This window comes from Aphelocoma coerulescens, chromosome 18 (genome assembly GCF_041296385.1).
Source record: "Aphelocoma coerulescens isolate FSJ_1873_10779 chromosome 18, UR_Acoe_1.0, whole genome shotgun sequence".
Classification (NCBI taxonomy): Eukaryota; Metazoa; Chordata; class Aves; order Passeriformes; family Corvidae; genus Aphelocoma; species Aphelocoma coerulescens.
The window spans coordinates 6,893,326-6,908,614 of NC_091031.1; the positions used below are offsets into that span (position 1 = coordinate 6,893,326).

General features: G+C 57.2%; 4 protein-coding genes across 5 annotated transcripts; all 4 read right to left on the minus strand.

The window, feature by feature from the left end:
* Positions 1-381: 381 nt before the first annotated feature.
* LOC138120269 (CMRF35-like molecule 3) lies at positions 382-5,602 on the minus strand. Of its 2 annotated transcripts, none has more exons than XM_069032780.1 (7): positions 5,302-5,421; positions 4,851-5,189; positions 3,967-4,033; positions 2,841-2,947; positions 2,231-2,283; positions 1,569-1,703; positions 382-1,288 (listed from the first exon to the last, which is right to left on the minus strand). In XM_069032780.1, exons 1-7 carry the CDS (start codon positions 5,339-5,341, stop codon positions 1,154-1,156), a joined length of 876 nt encoding a protein of 291 aa, XP_068888881.1. In that variant the 5' UTR covers positions 5,342-5,421; the 3' UTR covers positions 382-1,153. The 2 variants fall into 2 exon arrangements, with proteins under 2 accessions (XP_068888881.1, XP_068888882.1); XM_069032781.1 differs by having other exon boundaries at positions 383-1,288; positions 3,967-4,102; positions 5,302-5,602.
* On the minus strand, positions 5,586-6,854 carry LOC138120271 (CMRF-35-like molecule 4). The gene is made up of 3 exons (XM_069032782.1): positions 6,733-6,854; positions 6,279-6,620; positions 5,586-5,931 (listed from the first exon to the last, which is right to left on the minus strand). The coding sequence occupies exons 1-3, from the start codon at positions 6,770-6,772 to the stop codon at positions 5,672-5,674; spliced, it is 642 nt and encodes a 213-aa protein (XP_068888883.1). The 5' UTR covers positions 6,773-6,854; the 3' UTR covers positions 5,586-5,671.
* Positions 6,855-7,025: 171 nt separating this feature from the next.
* Positions 7,026-8,487, minus strand: LOC138120222 (CMRF35-like molecule 6). The gene is made up of 3 exons (XM_069032711.1): positions 8,121-8,487; positions 7,670-8,014; positions 7,026-7,359 (listed from the first exon to the last, which is right to left on the minus strand). Exons 1-3 carry the CDS (start codon positions 8,158-8,160, stop codon positions 7,100-7,102), a joined length of 645 nt encoding a protein of 214 aa, XP_068888812.1. The 5' UTR covers positions 8,161-8,487; the 3' UTR covers positions 7,026-7,099.
* Positions 8,488-9,063: 576 nt separating this feature from the next.
* On the minus strand, positions 9,064-11,732 carry LOC138120279 (CMRF35-like molecule 2). The gene is made up of 4 exons (XM_069032802.1): positions 10,720-11,732; positions 9,995-10,327; positions 9,701-9,788; positions 9,064-9,490 (listed from the first exon to the last, which is right to left on the minus strand). Exons 1-4 carry the CDS (start codon positions 10,856-10,858, stop codon positions 9,115-9,117), a joined length of 936 nt encoding a protein of 311 aa, XP_068888903.1. The 5' UTR covers positions 10,859-11,732; the 3' UTR covers positions 9,064-9,114.
* Between the last annotated feature and the right edge of the window lie 3,557 nt (positions 11,733-15,289).

Below are 15,289 nucleotides of genomic sequence, written 5' to 3' on the forward strand. Positions count from 1 at the left end.
TGTTTAAGAGCTCAGGTTTTCTGCTCCCAGCCCATCACAAATGGACATCCATCCCTATGGATTTCATAGGAGTGGATGGATGAGTTGCCTGGCACTGGGCAGGAGAAGAGTGAACGCTGATAGTGGGGACAGCAGCATGCCAGGGGGCAAGACTCCATGGAGTGTTCCAGTGTGGAGTGATGCTGCAGCAGCTGGTGGTGGGGCTGTGGGTTTGTGCTGGAGCCCCAAGACTCCTTGTCTTTAAAGATCTGAGTTCTTACACTGCCAGAGGCACCAGCAAGGGGCAGGACCTGCTTTCAGGGTGACACTCTACAATAACCCCTTAGCAGGTGGGAACCTGGTGTACAAACACAGTCACACACCGCAGGCAATGCTATCAGATTCTCGGTGTCACTGATAAAGCAGCGACACTGCACACAGAAGGTATTTAGTGGGTGCCAGGAAAATAGTTACCAGCAAAGCAGAGAAGAGCAAGGTGATCCACCTGTGTGCTCCAGGCTGGGGGTCCTTGGGGGTGGAGGGAGAGAAAGAGCAGGAGCAAACCCCTTGGGTGCCTGTGGGACCAGGGGTTGGGGGAGAGGCCATTTCTGCACCAAGATCCTGATAACACCTCACCCTCCACACGAGCAAATGCACTTGGATATAACATTTCCCACAGTCCTGGTTCCCAGGAGCTGCCAGCTAGCATCAGCATGAAAAAATGTCAGTCTGAGGCAACCAGTGGGTTTGGGAGCATGAGCCCACAGGAGCAATGCAGCCAAAGGAGTGAGTGGGATGAGTGTTCAGCACAGGGAGCCAGCCCACCCACAACCCCCAGCCAGCCTCACCTTCCCTGCCCACCTCTCCCACATCCTGCCTGGTGGGTCTCTGGTCTGGACTACCCCACTTCAAGGGGGAGTTTTATTCCCAGCACCACTGCTGTACGGATGAGGACTCCAAGTGCAAAGGGATGACTTTATCTTCAGCTCTCTCTGTGCCTCCACACAACCTCATCCTCTCTGATGTTGCTTCAAAGAAACACCCAAGTCTCAGAGAGCAGCAGCTCTGCTGTCGAGCCGGCTCCTGCCTGAGCAGAACACCAACCCCATGTCCTCTGTGCAAGTCCCACTGGTGCTGCTGGCAGCAGGAACAGCCCGTGGGGCCGGGTGCTTGCTCATCTGCTGCACACAGTGCTGTAGAGCTCTTCACTGGCCCGTGGAGCTGATGGCACATTGGTGTAGATCTGCTCCTGCCGTGGCATGGGCTTCTGCACCTTGGCATATAACGCCTCTCTGTCCTCTTCCAAAGGCTGGGAAATGAGGGACATAAAAAACATCCTTTGTGGAGCAAACACATCCAGATAAACACTGTCTGCTGGAACCTCTCTGGGATGCTTAAGCACCCAGGAGCAGCCACAGGGACCGAAGAGGGAACCCACATTAGCCAGGGTCACTTGCACCCCAGTTTGGCACTTCCCTTTGCAGCCCTCTCCTTCCCCACCCAGCCCATCCTGCTGACCATTCTGTCACCCGCCCAGCCCAGCTTTCCTCCCACCGCCTCCAGCTTGGCAGTGCTTGGCATTCTCCTACCTGAGCACTCTGCCTGACCTCCATGTACTCTGTCGGGAGGGGTTCCAGGCGGCAGAAAGCCTCAGCATTGCTGTACTGGCTCTCGGCTGTGCCCGTGTCGTGGTTGATGTCCGCATAGTTCAAGGTGTCTGCTTTCTGATGGAGAAGGATGAGCTCTTACCCTGCTGCCACTCCCTGCCTGCATCCACAGGGGTGGGAGTATCTCCCACCCTGCTCCCTGTCCTGATGGGTGCTGAGATGGCTGCAGGAGCACTGGGTGGAAATAAAAACTGAAGCAAGGGCTAGCTCAACATTTCCCAGGGAAATTCTAGTGACACCAGCCCCTCCTCAAAAGCCGGTAGAAAATACCAGAAAATATATTCCGAGCAATAAGCAAGGAGCAGCTACCCTGCAGCCACTTCAGGTGTGCTTTGCTGCAGGTTCCCAAGGGTGTTTCACCCAGAGAAGCAGCTCCCACCCTTGGAGAGGCTTGGAGAGAAACCTCTCAGTTCAATCCTAAATTCCTTTCCAGGGAATATTCAACAATAGTCAGGATCCCTCCCAGCCTAAAGTGGCATGAACCTGGCTGAAAGCAGCAGCTCTGGCAGCTCGGGGTGCAGTGTTTCCCCTCTCCAAGTGAACTTGGGGCCCAGAATCCCAAGAACTTATGAGGTTTTCCTTACTGTAGGCGACAGACTGTGAGTCCTGTCCATCTCTATGGCTGCTCCGGAAAGGGCTGGATGAAGCAGGGATGTGGTTGGACATGAGTGAAAACAGAGGAAAAGAAACATATTGAGAAACTGCACTGCCACTGCAAATCTTGCCATAAAGCAGGACAAGAACCTGACACTCCATGAGCCATCTAAACTGGAGCAGTTCTTCAAATAAAGCTCCACCTGCCAGCTGGCAATGTCTCCTCCTGTACTTCCCCATCCTTCACACTGGCCTTAAACTTTGCACCAAGCCTAGTCTAAGCCTGACCCATGCAAGTGAACCCATCTGGAGAAGCTGATGGAGCCCAGACAAATTCAAGCAGATTCTGTGCTGGGCAGCAGCCACACCAAAGGCTGTCATTCCCTGCTCCCAGGGAGCAGCACCCATGGGGTGGTCACACTGTTCCCTCGAGGGAAGGAGACCTCCTTGGTGGAGGTCTCAATGATGGACTGAGGAACTGGATGGATCAGGAAGGGAATGAGGGGAAAAAACAAAATACAGAGGGAAAAATAAGTGGAGCAGAGCGAGCAGGCTCTGGTACAGAAACAGGATGTGTGTGGCCGTGACAACTTCACTCACCCTTCTTCTTCTTCCTGGAGAGTATTACCAGAACACCAGCAGCCACTGCAAGCAAAAAAAGAACCACGCCAATGGCTGGAGTGAGGATGTGCTCAACCATGTTCAAGCTGCAAGAAAAGAAAGCGTTTATGTTGTCACGCTTCTCAGGAGGAACCAGCACGGAGCAGGGTTGCAGGAAGCAGCTGTGGGTCACACAGGGAGTAGCTGTGCATGGCAGGGCTTGCCCTGGGAGGGAGGACAGCAGGCATGGGATGGTCAGGCTGCCAGCTGGGCATGGAGCAGAGCAAACCAAAAACTGCAGAAGCAAAACGACGCTCGGGTCTGAGAGCTGCTGCATCTTCAGTGATTTAAGGATGGGTTCCTGCGTTTGCTCTGGTTTAACTCCACTCTTTGTTAGCCTTGCTGGTAATGGGTAAGCAGGAAAGGTCAGTGAGCCAGCACGCCCTTGAGTGTGCTGATGGGGAGTCTCAGCTTTGTCTGCTGCTGGCAACACCTCCCACAGGCAGGAGAGAAGGGGAGAACATCTAACACTCGGGTTTCACACTTTGTTAACTATGTCTGCCAGGCTGTGTGTAACTACAAAGAAGAACAGGGCACTGGCAGCACTTGGCTTCCCACAAAAAGTCTCACTGAGTTTTGGGGAAGGAAATGGGGTCAGTGCTGCAGGCAGAAACCACTTCTCCCATGGCAATAACTTACGTCTTGCTTAAGCTGCAAGATGGACAGGGGACAAACAGGGCTTTGCCAGAGCCATGTGACTAGAGGCACCGGAATTACTGTCACAGAATTAAAGAATGGTTTCGATCAGAAGGGACCTTAAAGATCATCCAGTTCCAACCCTCTGCCATGGGAAGGGACACCTTCCACTACGTTACTCTGAGCCCCATCCAGCCTGGCCTTGAACACTTCCAGGGATGGGGCATCCACAACTTCTCTGGGCAACCTGTGCCAGGACCTCACCACTCTCACAGGGAAGAATTTTTCCATGTGGAGTGGTCTCTAGAGGCAAAAACAGGAGGTCTGGATCCTTAAGGGAAGTGTGAAGAGCCCGATGGTTGCAGGGCTCCAGCTGCACCAAAGAGCTGACGGAGGAAAGTGGCTGCTGTAGGCAGGAGCTGCTACTCACTGTTGAGGGGTGGAGGGATTTGATGTCGATTGCACAATTTCCTCCTGGGAAACTGCCTGTGTGCAGCCTGTTACAGAATGAGAGAGATCAGGGGATGTGGTGGTGGTGGAGGTCGATGACGGGAGTGTGGAAGAAGCTGTAACAAAAAGAGGAGAGGCTTGGTTGATCTCTGTGGGGAAAAATGCTGTGGGTCTTGCAGTGAGTCAGAAGTGACCCATATACTGTCACAGCAGGAGAATCCGGGTCCCCTCTGCCACATCCAGAGGACACACCTTGAGGTCGGAGGGCTGTAAGACCTTTCCCTTGTCCACAAGGTTTTTCAGTTTCAGTCCCCCCCCCAAACATGCACAAAACAGATTCACCCTGCAGAAAGGGGGTCTGGGCACCCCATGCCCAGTTTAGTACTAACACAACAACCCCACGTATATATTGTGCTGCCATGCTGGCTGATACCTGGCAAGGCAATAGAGAGGGATGTTCCCTAAGCCCAGGGCCTGGTGCCACAGGCACTGCCTGTCCCAAGTGGGAAATGGGGCAGCACAGCGGGGTGAGGAACTCCCCAGTGTTATGCAGTAAGGCAAGGAGGGCACAGACAAGGCCAGCAAAAGCTAATCAGGAAGAAAATGGGACACAGAGAGCACAGTGCACATCAGTAATGGAGGTGACTGATCCTGGGGTGCCTAGAGGGGGATCTGGAGAGAACTGGGAATAGGGAATGAGTGATGGTGGCACCTACTGCACTCTGGTGACGAATCCTGGGGCTGTCCCACCTGCATGGGCACCCACTAGCTCCAGGTTGCCCCCACTGCAGCCCCTGCTGCAAGCACCTGGAGGGAGACACATGCATGCTGGACCTGGGGGACCCGCAACCCCCAAGTACTGACCTGAGACCACGATCACGTTCACATCAGCACTCTCATCAAACTGTAATGATCCCTTTCGCACTCCACAGCGGAAGGTGCCCTCGTCCCTCTTGGACAGACCATGCACGGTCACCGTGAATGCCCGGCGTGTGCGGTCGTCCCGGATGGAGAACCGGCCCTGCTGCACCACGGGCTTCGACTCCGAGGTGACGACGATGTCCTCACCACAGGTATAAATTGTTCCTGGAGTGCACCAGAATTTCGGCTTCTTCTCCTGGCCCGGCGGGTACGTGCAGGTGACCGAGAGGGAACCGCCCTGGAATCCCTGCACGGTGCCGGGCCCCGTCACTGCCCCGCAGCCTGTGGACACACACGGAGCCGCGGGAGTGCCGCCGCCGCTCCGACACCTGTCCCCGTCGGGGCCGCCCTCTCGGGGCCGCTCCGGCAGTCGGCAGCTCCGGCGCAGCCTTACCTGGCAGCAGCGCCCAGGCGAGCAGAGGCAGGAGCTGCATGGCCGCTCCGGGACGCCGGGGCTCAGCGTGCTGCTGCCGCTCGCGGTTCCTCTCGGCCGAGCCCGGGCCCCTCCCGCGGCCGCCCCCGCGGCAACCTCCGCCCCGTTCGGGTGGAGCGCGGGGACTCTCGGGGCTGCCGGAGAGAGGGGGCCGCCGGAGAGAGGAGGCGGGGATAAAGGGCGGTGTCGGGGAGCGTTTGTTGGAGCCGGGGGGGAGAGGCAGGAAGGGCCCGGAGGGGCCCCGCTGCTGCCGCTCCCGCCCGCGCCGTCGGGACCGGGGCAATCCCGGGCTGAGCGGCACCGGCCGCGGCCGTGGGGTCCCGGCGGAAGCTCAGCGGTCCCGCAGGCTGACCCAGAGCACGGCCGCGCTCATGGCCAGCAGCGCCAGCAGCTGCAGCCCGGCCAGCACTGGGAAGTAGCGGAAAGTGCCGCGGGTCCCCTGAGGAGCGTCCGGCGAGAGCGTCGGGGTTGCAGAGGCAGGGGAAGGATGGATGCAGCGGGTGCCAGACGAGCAGCGTGTCCCTGTCACACTCAGGGTGACACCTCCTTCTGCAGTCTGTCCCCAGTCCCGCGACGTGGGGGTCACACTTGCTGTGGGGGGAACATGCAGAGTCTGACACAAGAACACGATCCCCTTCATAGCAGCACTCGCATCAAGCAGGTATATTCCCCAATCACACCCCTCACCACAAGGTGCCCACATCCTGCTTGGTCAGACCCTCCCCAGCCACTATGAACAACAGGTGTGTGTGTGTGGTTATTCCGGCTGGAAAGTCGAGGTTGCAGATGGGAAGGAGGGATGGATTCAGGGAGTGCCAGACGGGCACCTCGTCCCTCTCCACCCCCCACGCTCACGGTGACACCTCCTGCCTTAGATTGGCCCCAGCCCCCCAACCCTGTGGTCACACTTGCCATGGAGGAAACGTGCAGGGACTGACCTGAGACCACGATCACGTTCACAACAGCACTCTCATCAAACTGTAATGATCCCGTTCGCACCCCACAGCGGAAGGTGCCCTCGTCCCTCTTGGACAGACCATGCACGGTCACCGTGAATGCCCGGCGTGTGCGGTCGTCCCGGATGGAGAACCGGCCCCGCTGCACCTCGGGCTTCGACTCCGAGGTGACGACGATGTCCTTATTACAGGTATAAATTGTTGCTCCTGGAGTGCACCAGAATTTCGGCTTCTTCTCCTGGCCCGGCGGGTACGTGCAGGTGACCGAGAGGGAACCGCCCTGGAATCCCTGCACGGTGCCGGGCCCCGTCACTGCCCCGCAGCCTGTGGACACACACGGAGCCGCGGGAGTGCCGCCGCCGCTCCGACACCTGTCCCCGTCGGGGCCGCCCTCTCGGGGCCGCTCCGGCAGTCGGCAGCTCCGGCGCAGCCTTACCTGGCAGCAGCGCCCAGGCGAGCAGAGGCAGGAGCTGCATGGCCGCTCCGGGACGCCGGGGCTCAGCGTGCTGCTGCCGCTCGCGGTTCCTCTCGGCCGAGCCCGGGCCCCTCCCGCGGCCGCCCCCGCGGCAACCTCCGCCCCGTTCGGGTGGAGCGCGGGGACTCTCGGGGCTGCCGGACCGTGGGAGCCGGCGGAGAGAGGGGGGGACGAGGGGCAGTGTCGGGGAGCGTTTGTTGGAGCCGGGGGGGAGAGGCAGGAAGGGCCCGGAGGGGCCCCGCTGCTGCCGCTCCCGCCCGCGCCGTCGGGACCGGGGCAATCCCGGGCTGAGCGGCACCGGCCGCGGCCGTGGGGTCCCGGCGGAAGCTCAGCGGTCCCGCAGGCTGACCCAGAGCACGGCCGCGCTCATGGCCAGCAGCGCCAGCAGCTGCAGCCCGGCCAGCACTGGGAAGTAGCGGAAAGTGCCGCGGGTCCCCTGCGGAGCGTCCGGCAAGAGCGTCGGGGTTGCAGAGGCAGGGGAAGGATGGATGCAGCGGGTGCCAGACGAGCACCGTGTCCCTGTCACACTCAGGGTGACACCTCCTCCCACAGTAGGGCCCCGGCTCCCCAGCCTGGGGGTCACTCTTGCTGAGAGGGAGACGTGCAGAGTCTGACATAAGAACACGATCACCTCCAAAGAAATATTCTTATCCAGCAGGTACATTCCCCTTCACACCCCTCACCACAAGGTGCCCACATCCACAGCCACTATGAACAACAGGTGTGTGTGCTTGTCTGGGTTGGAGATGATGAGGAGGGACAAATGCAGCAGGTGCCACATGGACGCCTTGTCCCTCTCCATCCCCCACACTCAGGGTGACACCTCCTGCCTTAGTTGGGCCCCAGCCACCCAGCCCTGTGGTCATTGTTGCTGTGTGGGGACTGTGCAAGAACTGACCTGGGGATAAAATCACCTCCACATCAGTAATCTCAACAATCTGCAATAAGCCCGTTCCCACCCCACAGTGGACGCTGCCTGTGTCCCTCTTGGTCAGACCCTGCACAGTCACCCTGAATGCCCAGTGTGTGTGGTTGTTCCGAATGGAGAACCGGCCCTGCTGCACCTCAGGCTTCGACGCCGAGCTGATGACAAAGTCCTCAGCACAGGTAGGAGGAATACTTGTAGCAGGTTTGCACCAGAATTTTGACAATGTCTCCCACCAGGTCTGGTACGTGCAGGTGACCGACAGGGTTTCCCCCAGGAATCCCAGCACCATGCCAGGCCCTGTCACTGCCCCGGAGCCTGGGGAGACACACGGACTCACAGGAGCGTTTCAGAACTGACACCTCCTGCTCCTTCTGGTGGATCCAGTGTGGGGCTCCAGCCCCGGCAGCTCACTCAGCCCTGCCTGGCAGCAGTGCCCAGGCAAACAGCAGCAGGAGCCACATGGACAGGGTAGTCTGGGCCGTGCATCGGGACAGCCCTGCTGCTCCTCTTCGTTTGGTGTCTCTGGGGCTTTGCTTCCTCTTTTGCCCCTGCTATGACCTCCGTTACTGCTGGAGATTCAGCAAGATTGTGGCGCTTCCTGATTCCTACAGTTTCAGCTTTTCCTGGTCACTGAGAGCACTTGCTGTGCACTGTCCCCTGTGCCCTCCCTCAGGGGCTCCCCTTTCTTCCTCCAGCACAGCCCCCATGCCAGAACACAGCCTGCCTCTCACTGCCACACTGCCCAGCCCCTCTGGACAGGCAGGGCACTCAGTCACGGAGGTAGCTCAGGACGGCACAGGGACCACCTGAACCCCAGACAATCCCCGAGGCTGGGCAGTGCTCCTGCACGGCCACCCTGTCCTTCCCACGGGAATGCAATGGGGAAGCCCAGCCTCTTATCCTGCTGCAGCTGGAGGTGAGCAGCCACTTCTCTTGCCAGCACATGCCCCCAGGCTGTTCCCAGCACAGCCCCTCTGTGGCTCAGGAGCCCCATGCTCTGATCAGGTCCCTCCAGGCCTCTCCCTGTGTCTGCAATGCCTGCAGCTGCTGCGTGGGGGGCACAGTTGTGGAAGGACACTCTTCCCTGGCTCTTGCTCAGCTGGAGATGGGCATTTGGTGGATCAGGCAGAGGAGCCAGGGCTGAGGCTCCTGGGGCTGAGGGCTCCTCTCCCCGTGAGGAAGCTCAGCTGGGCCATGGTGGAGCAGGTGCCTGCTCGGCCCCTGTGACCCCATGCCCCCCCAGCCACAATGCAGCATGTCCCCACACAGGTGTGGGCATCAGCATCGGCTGCCACGGGCATCCCGGGCACTGCTGCAGCTGAAAGAAGGAGCAGATCGACAGACAGACAAGCAGACAAGGTCCTGCAGGATACCCAGCCTTTATTGCAAAATTGTCTTCAGCTGGCAGCTGCAGCTCAACAGACACAGGCTCTCTGCACCCCAACCCCTTCCCTCTCCAGCGCAGGGGCTGCCAGGAGCGGCCGAGGCTTTCCAAGGGCAGAAGCACCCGGAGCCGAGCACCTCCCGGCACGGGGCGGCTGTGACGGGCGGCACGGCCCCAGCAGGGAGGGGCCCGGGGGGGCAGGAGGGCATCCCTGGGGCTCCGAGGTGGTTGGGACGGGTGGGCAGCCCCGTGCCCTCGTGCTGCCAGACACCTCCAAGAGCTGTGGGTTTTCCTGGGCACAGCTCCCACACCGGCTCCTCATCCAGGCTGCCCCACAAACTACAGCCAGTGCCGTGGGCACCTTGATGCTGAGGAGAAGCAGGAAGTGGATGACACTGAGCTGGGACCTGTGTAGGAGAAAGGTGATTATGCTAGAGCTTTAGTAAGGTCTGGGGAATGAGGATGGGGACTGGGGCACTTGTATGTCTGCCAGCTGCGTGTCTTGCACCCAGAATGCTCCTTGGGGCCTCCAAGCTGGGAGATACATGCATGGGAAAAGAATGTTTCGGCCAGGGGATGCTGTTGGGGGCTTGCCCAGATCCCAAGCCCTGACTCACAGCACTGGGAGCTCCCCACAGTCCCTGGAGCACAGAGGGCTGGTTGTCACTGGGCTCGCCTTGCCGTCCTCAGTTGTGTTTGAAACAGCTGTAGAGGAAACAGAATCAGAGCAATTTGGAGACCCCCACACCCCCTATTGTGCACCCTGCCCAGGGGTCTCTGCCCTGAGACTTCAACCATGAAGGTGCAGGGGGTGGAAATGGAGCTATCCAGGCAACGCCCTGAGCACTGGGGAGGAGGAAGAGGAAAAAGGGGGAAGTTTACAGCCAGCTTTACTCCCAGCCCTGGGTTACCTGCAGAGACCATCACCTTGGTGCTGTGCCACTGGTTGATCCCCAGTTTCCTCTTCACCCCGCAGGAGTACTGGCCTGCATCCCCCAGTGTGACACTGCTCAGTGTCACCGTGAATGCGTGTGCTGTGTGGTTGTCCCTGATGGACACCCTGTCCCCCGTCACTGTCACCTCTGAGCCATTGGTTTGGATGTAGGTCAAACAGAACCGGAGGAAGTTTTTGCGGCACCAGTACTTGGAGTTGAGCTTGTAGCGTGGCTTGTAGCTGCAGGACACTGCCAGTGAGCTGCCCTGCTCAACTGTCACCTGCTTGGGGCCTGTCACTGCCTGGCCATCTGCAAGGGACAGAGAGAGGTGCTGGAAACCCATCCTGGCATTGCCTCAGGGAATAATGAAGGATCCCCCTTGTGTACCCCCACAAGGTTTCTTGGGGGTACAGCCCGAGGGAGACTCTGCCCGTGCACCCACTATGCTGGTGAGCAGTGGTGAGGTGAGATGTCCCCAGTCATTATAAAAGACCCCCCATCACGAGTGTATGTTATTAAGGGAGTGAACGCTTATTCCCAGCGTTCACATGGCAGGGAACAAGCAGATCTCAGAGATCCCGCCCTGAAACTGCCAGAGGAAAAGTTTGGGCTTTTGCCATGACCACAGTGAGCTTCCTGGTCTGCCTCAGCCCCAGCCTCTCCACAGCTCTGCCAGAACCCCTGAGATGGATTTGCCTGACCTGTGCTTGTGGCTCTCACGAGGAAAAGGGTCCAAACCAAGGAAATCCTCATTTTGCAGCTTCTTGCTCCCAAGTTGGTATTTTCGCCGTGGTTTTTCACAAAGAATCCTTCAGGATGCAGCCAGGCCCACACGCACATGGGCGTCCAAAGACTTTTCCAAGCTGCCTTCTCCTGTCACTTTGGGCAGTGCTTACCCCCAGACCCTGGATGTCTTCTTTTTAAGACAGTCACTTCCTTCCCTTCACCCAGGGATCGTGACTCACCCTGCGGTGTTCCATGACAGAGACTCTGTTTTTTCTCTGAAATAGTCACTGCGTTCCCAGGAAAACACCAAAACACAGCAGGTTCCTCCACTGTGATCCCCATCCCAGCAGGGAGCAAAGACAGAGCCCACAGGATTTTGGGAAGATTTGAGAGGGGCCAGGCCAGAGCAGGGATGCAGGGACTGGGGTAGAGTGAGTGCAGGTCAGCCCCTGTGGATGGACTGGTTGGGATGCCAGGATGCTCTCCCAGTTCTGATGGACTGGGAAGATGGACAGCCATCCCACTCCCCTGCACTGCTGCTCCCTGGCTCCCTAGTGGGCTGCAAGCTTCAGCTGGGCTGCTTTTGTCTGTTTTCTCAAGAAGTGTCTTATTTCCTCCCCAAACCACCTTTTCTGGCACAGCTGTGGGGTTTTGAGTGACAATGCTGGTTTTCCCCCAGAATTAAATGCTTCCACTAAAAGTTTCAGAAACACAAACACACAAAGCAATGCTGCTTTCCTGGCAGCTGCCTTGTCAATGGCTTTCTTCCAATATGCCCCTTGGAAAGAGCAGAAAGCACAAACCTCCAGGATCTCCTTCTCTCTCAGTGCCTTGCCATGGCAAGAGGAAGCTCTGGGTTTTCCTTTGGGTCACCAAGTAACCCCTTCCTTCCCAGCTGACCGGTGTGAGCCAAATTGCTGCAAGTAACAGCAAGATCTAAATTCAAAAAGTGGCTGGAGATGGCAAACCTGCTTTGTGCGGAGAAGCTTCCCACTCCAGCCACCTCATCTTCCTCGGGGATGCATCCCTGCCCCTGGCTGGAAAATCACAATGCATCCTTCCCTTGGAGTGAGGGGACAACTGGGAGAAGTGGCTTGGAGGTAGAGGCTCTGGATGGAATGTGCACAGGGAAGGTGCCTACAAAGGTATTTGCTGCATGAGGATTTCGAGGGCAGCTCAGCTACCCGAAAGCAGACAGAAGGACATCTTCAAAGAGCCACTTTGGTCGAGTTGCTGGGGAATTTTTCAGGCCACATCCATGCTGTGTCATTACTATCACATCGCCATCACATAACCGTCAGATGTGGGGTGTCATTTGCCTATTTCCCAGGTTTGGTTCCTGGGCAGGATGAGCAGCTGCCCAGTCCAGTGCAGGGGCTGGGACTCCCAGCACAGACTGAGGCCACTTCCTCCCCATCACGGCAGTCCCCAGGACCATGTTACATCCCAGAGAGCTCCTGACTCTGTGTGACCTAAGGTAGATCTCCTTGCAGCCCCTGAGGATACAGCAGTGATTTACAGTCACCCAACATCAGCACTGCAGCTCCCACATGGGGTTTTACTCTGATATTTCTCCTCCCCCCTGCTGTGTGAAGGGGCCCTGGCTGAGTGGGACACTGACCCGGGGCTGTCAATGAGGGGTTTGCAAAGGGGATGGCTCCAGCTCAGTGCCTCAGCCCCAAACCAACAGCAGTGTGTGAACATCCTCCTGAAGGGGAAGGTCAAGATGAGAGCAGGCAGGAAAGAGGAACCCCAGAGTGCTGACACAGAAGTCTGTCGTGGGAGGAGTTGTGATGTTTATCCCAATTAAAGTGAGCGTCAGTTGGAAAGACAAACCAGAAAGGGAGTAGAGCAATTAGGGCACAAACAAGTGCAACAGAGTGTGATGAGGAATCACTCCGCCTAAAGTGGGGAGAGTCCTGCTGAGAGCCTCCCGACACCCTCCAGCCAGGGCACGGCTGCTGGGGTGCTCCAGAAGCCCGGGGGGAATGGATAAACACAGCCCCCTGCACAGGGCAGGGGAAGGTGCTCTGCTCTGCACCAGCATCTCTGAGGGGCTGTGGCAGGGTCCTGCAAGCCAAGACCTCTCTCTTTTGGCAGAAAGAGGCCCGGGAAGTGCAAGGCAAAGCTGCTCTGTGAGAGAAGAAGCGTTGCTGGAACGGTTCTCAGGAATCCCGCGGATGCACCCTGGCAGGAGCGCATCAATTTGCCTTTTCATCTGCGCCGCACGCGCGGCTGGAGCGGGGACCCGCGCGTGGCTCGGTGGCCGCATCAGCGAGCAAAGCGTGTCAGAGCCCCGGCAGCGCCATCGTGATGTGATGTGGGCACGGCACAGGGGATGAGATGAGCTGACACCTGCGCTCCTGCAGCCCCTGCCCCCTGCCTGCCCCTGGGCAGCGCTCCCAGTCCCTGCCCAGCAGCGACAGGACACTGCACAACACCATCAGACACTGCTTTTGCTCTGGTTCTGCAAGATTATGAATCTGGGTTTACTCTCTGGTGTTGATCCTAAGAAAAAGCCTGCAAGCCTTCCTGAGACAGGCAGTAATTGAGTCAATCAGTGCATGCATTTCCTTGGTTCAAGGCCCAGAAAGAACAGATCTTCCCCAGTTCTCATCTCACTGTATTACCCACCACCACAGCTGAGCCTTTCCAGAGTCCTGTCTGCTCTGGACTTCAATGATATTTCCAATCCCCAATTCTGTTATTTAATCTAGGGCCTTTGAAAAATAATCGAGCCCTTTCAGTCTGTTCTTCCTGGGCAGATTTAGCAAGTTTGGTGAAATTATCCTTAGGAGATAAGGCTGAGTAAATCACGTAGCTCCTTTAGTGCTGGCTGACTGAGCAGGCACTGTCTGATCTCTCCTTTCCGCTGCCATCTCAGATAACCGAGATAAGTCCTGATCATTCCCAGATCTCCCAATTTAGCAAAGGCAGTAAAAGTGGTAAAAAATACTTGCCGACTCTGTGGTGATGGAGGATTTACTCTGGGCTCTGCCTGAGGCTGGACTTAGCCAGAAGGGCCTAAGGCAGGGGTTATTTAATGCAAAGAAATTAAGAATCTGTACTCAGTGAATTCAGAGGATGAAATTCTGATTCCTTTCTAGCTCATGGGAAGGAATGACTCCAGCAAGGCTCCAGTTTCCCCCAAATGTGTTGTACAGTCAATTCAAGGAGATACTACAGCAGTTAATGGGGTTGGGCAGCAGAGAACAAGCAGAACAGTGAAGCAGAAACTCCTGAGCTGGATTTAAATCTTCCACTGTTAGAGCTGTACTTCTCAAGACAAATACACAGTAATTAAGCTACCAGAGATACAGTCTACCGGCAAACAGACCAAACAATGGATCTAAATTGCAGGTTCATTTGGAATCACTCCTGCCGTTTACAGGTCATTTCCTCTGATTTCATTGCTCTGCATTGATTTCATCTGGTCAGCATTTGCTTGGGGCTATAAACTGCTCACTGGCTGCCAGAAACCACTGCTGGGTCTGGGGGAGGCTGGTAGACCAAGTGGTTTGCTCTGGATGGTGGGGAAATGCATTCCTTGGTGTGTGAGGGGAGGCAGGGATGTAGGTACTGGGCTCTGATAAAGCCGCTGATATCACTTATCTGCGATGGGTTATGTCCTCCAGCATCATAAAGTGGGATAAAGCCCTTGGAGCAGGGCCAGGGTGTGCTGGTGCCGTGTTTTACCAGCAATCTGTGTTGTCTCATTAGACTGCATTACATTTGGAGATATCATGATAGACAGGAAAATTGTCTTCCTCCTGAGTGCGGTTAAACCTGCAGGGCCAAGTGTGTCTCTGGTGCAATGCTAGTGTCTGCACAGGGAATGGACCACTTGGCTCTGTGAGGCTCTTCCCAGTCAGCAGCAGCTCCTCCCTGCTCTCCTTTATGATTCAGGATAGTTAACAAATGTTGCTGGAGCTAAAAAGTCAGAGAATGCTCTCCAAGCCCCAGAGCTTCACCTGCAGCAGGGACCTGCCAGAAGTTCCCATCCAGGGATGAGCACACCTGGAGCCTCAGACTCAGTGGGCTGTTGGGGGCTTACTCTCCTCTTCATTCCCACCTTCCAAGAGAGGTTTCTCGGCGTACCTGGCCGGTTTGGGTGCCCAGGACAGAGCTGTGCAGTCCCTGCAGCAGATCTGGGTCTCTGTGGTCCAGCAGACAGCTCAGGTCAGGCAGTGCCCCAACTCTGGGGCAGGAGAAGGCTGAGCATGCACTCAGGATGGTGCCACAAAGGCTCCATCCTCAAGGGGCCTTGACAGCACTGGGATATCCACGGAAAGGATTGTGAAAGGACATCCATGGGAGTTTGGGAGTTCTGACAAGCTCTTGGCATGTTTAGGAGTTGCCCTGGCAAAGCCCCTGAGGTTTGCTGCTCTCTTCTTCTTGGGCCTGCCTGCTGTGGGCTGTGTGCACTATGTTGAACCAGTTGTTAATTTTCTGATCCAGACACCTGGGCTCGTGATATCATTTCTTTTTGTGCTGTTGATTGTCTTCCAGTGCATGAGGCCATGGTCTGGCTGCAGGATGGTCTGG

Excerpts from the sequence above, each read along its gene's own strand:
- LOC138120222 (XM_069032711.1), bottom strand. The coding sequence starts at position 8,160 with ATGTGGCTCCTGCTGCTGTTTGCCTGGGCACTGCTGCCAG. Across the intron at positions 8,015-8,120 it reads TGCCTGGGCACTGCTGCCAG|GCTCCGGGGCAGTGACAGGG; the intron begins GCAGGGCTGAGT and ends GTGTCTCCCCAG. Across the intron at positions 7,360-7,669 it reads GGAGGTGATTTTATCCCCAG|CAAGAGTGACCCCCAGGCTG; the intron begins GTCAGTTCTTGC and ends TCTCCCTCTCAG.
- LOC138120279 (XM_069032802.1), bottom strand. The coding sequence starts at position 10,858 with ATGTGCGTGTGGGCCTGGCTGCATCCTGAAGGATTCTTTGTGAAAAAC. Across the intron at positions 10,328-10,719 it reads CGTGAGAGCCACAAGCACAG|ATGGCCAGGCAGTGACAGGC; the intron begins GTCAGGCAAATC and ends TGTCCCTTGCAG. Across the intron at positions 9,491-9,700 it reads TGTGGGGAGCTCCCAGTGCT|GTCCCAGCTCAGTGTCATCC; the intron begins GTGAGTCAGGGC and ends TCTCCTACACAG.
- LOC138120271 (XM_069032782.1), bottom strand. The coding sequence starts at position 6,772 with ATGCAGCTCCTGCCTCTGCTCGCCTGGGCGCTGCTGCCAG. Across the intron at positions 6,621-6,732 it reads CGCCTGGGCGCTGCTGCCAG|GCTGCGGGGCAGTGACGGGG; the intron begins GTAAGGCTGCGC and ends GTGTGTCCACAG. Across the intron at positions 5,932-6,278 it reads GAACGTGATCGTGGTCTCAG|CAAGTGTGACCCCCACGTCG; the intron begins GTCAGTCCCTGC and ends TTCCCCCCACAG.
- LOC138120269 (XM_069032781.1), bottom strand. The coding sequence starts at position 5,341 with ATGCAGCTCCTGCCTCTGCTCGCCTGGGCGCTGCTGCCAG. Across the intron at positions 4,103-4,850 it reads GAACGTGATCGTGGTCTCAG|CTTCTTCCACACTCCCGTCA; the intron begins GTCAGTACTTGG and ends TTTTTGTTACAG. Across the intron at positions 1,289-1,568 it reads AGGTCAGGCAGAGTGCTCAG|CCTTTGGAAGAGGACAGAGA; the intron begins GTAGGAGAATGC and ends CTCATTTCCCAG.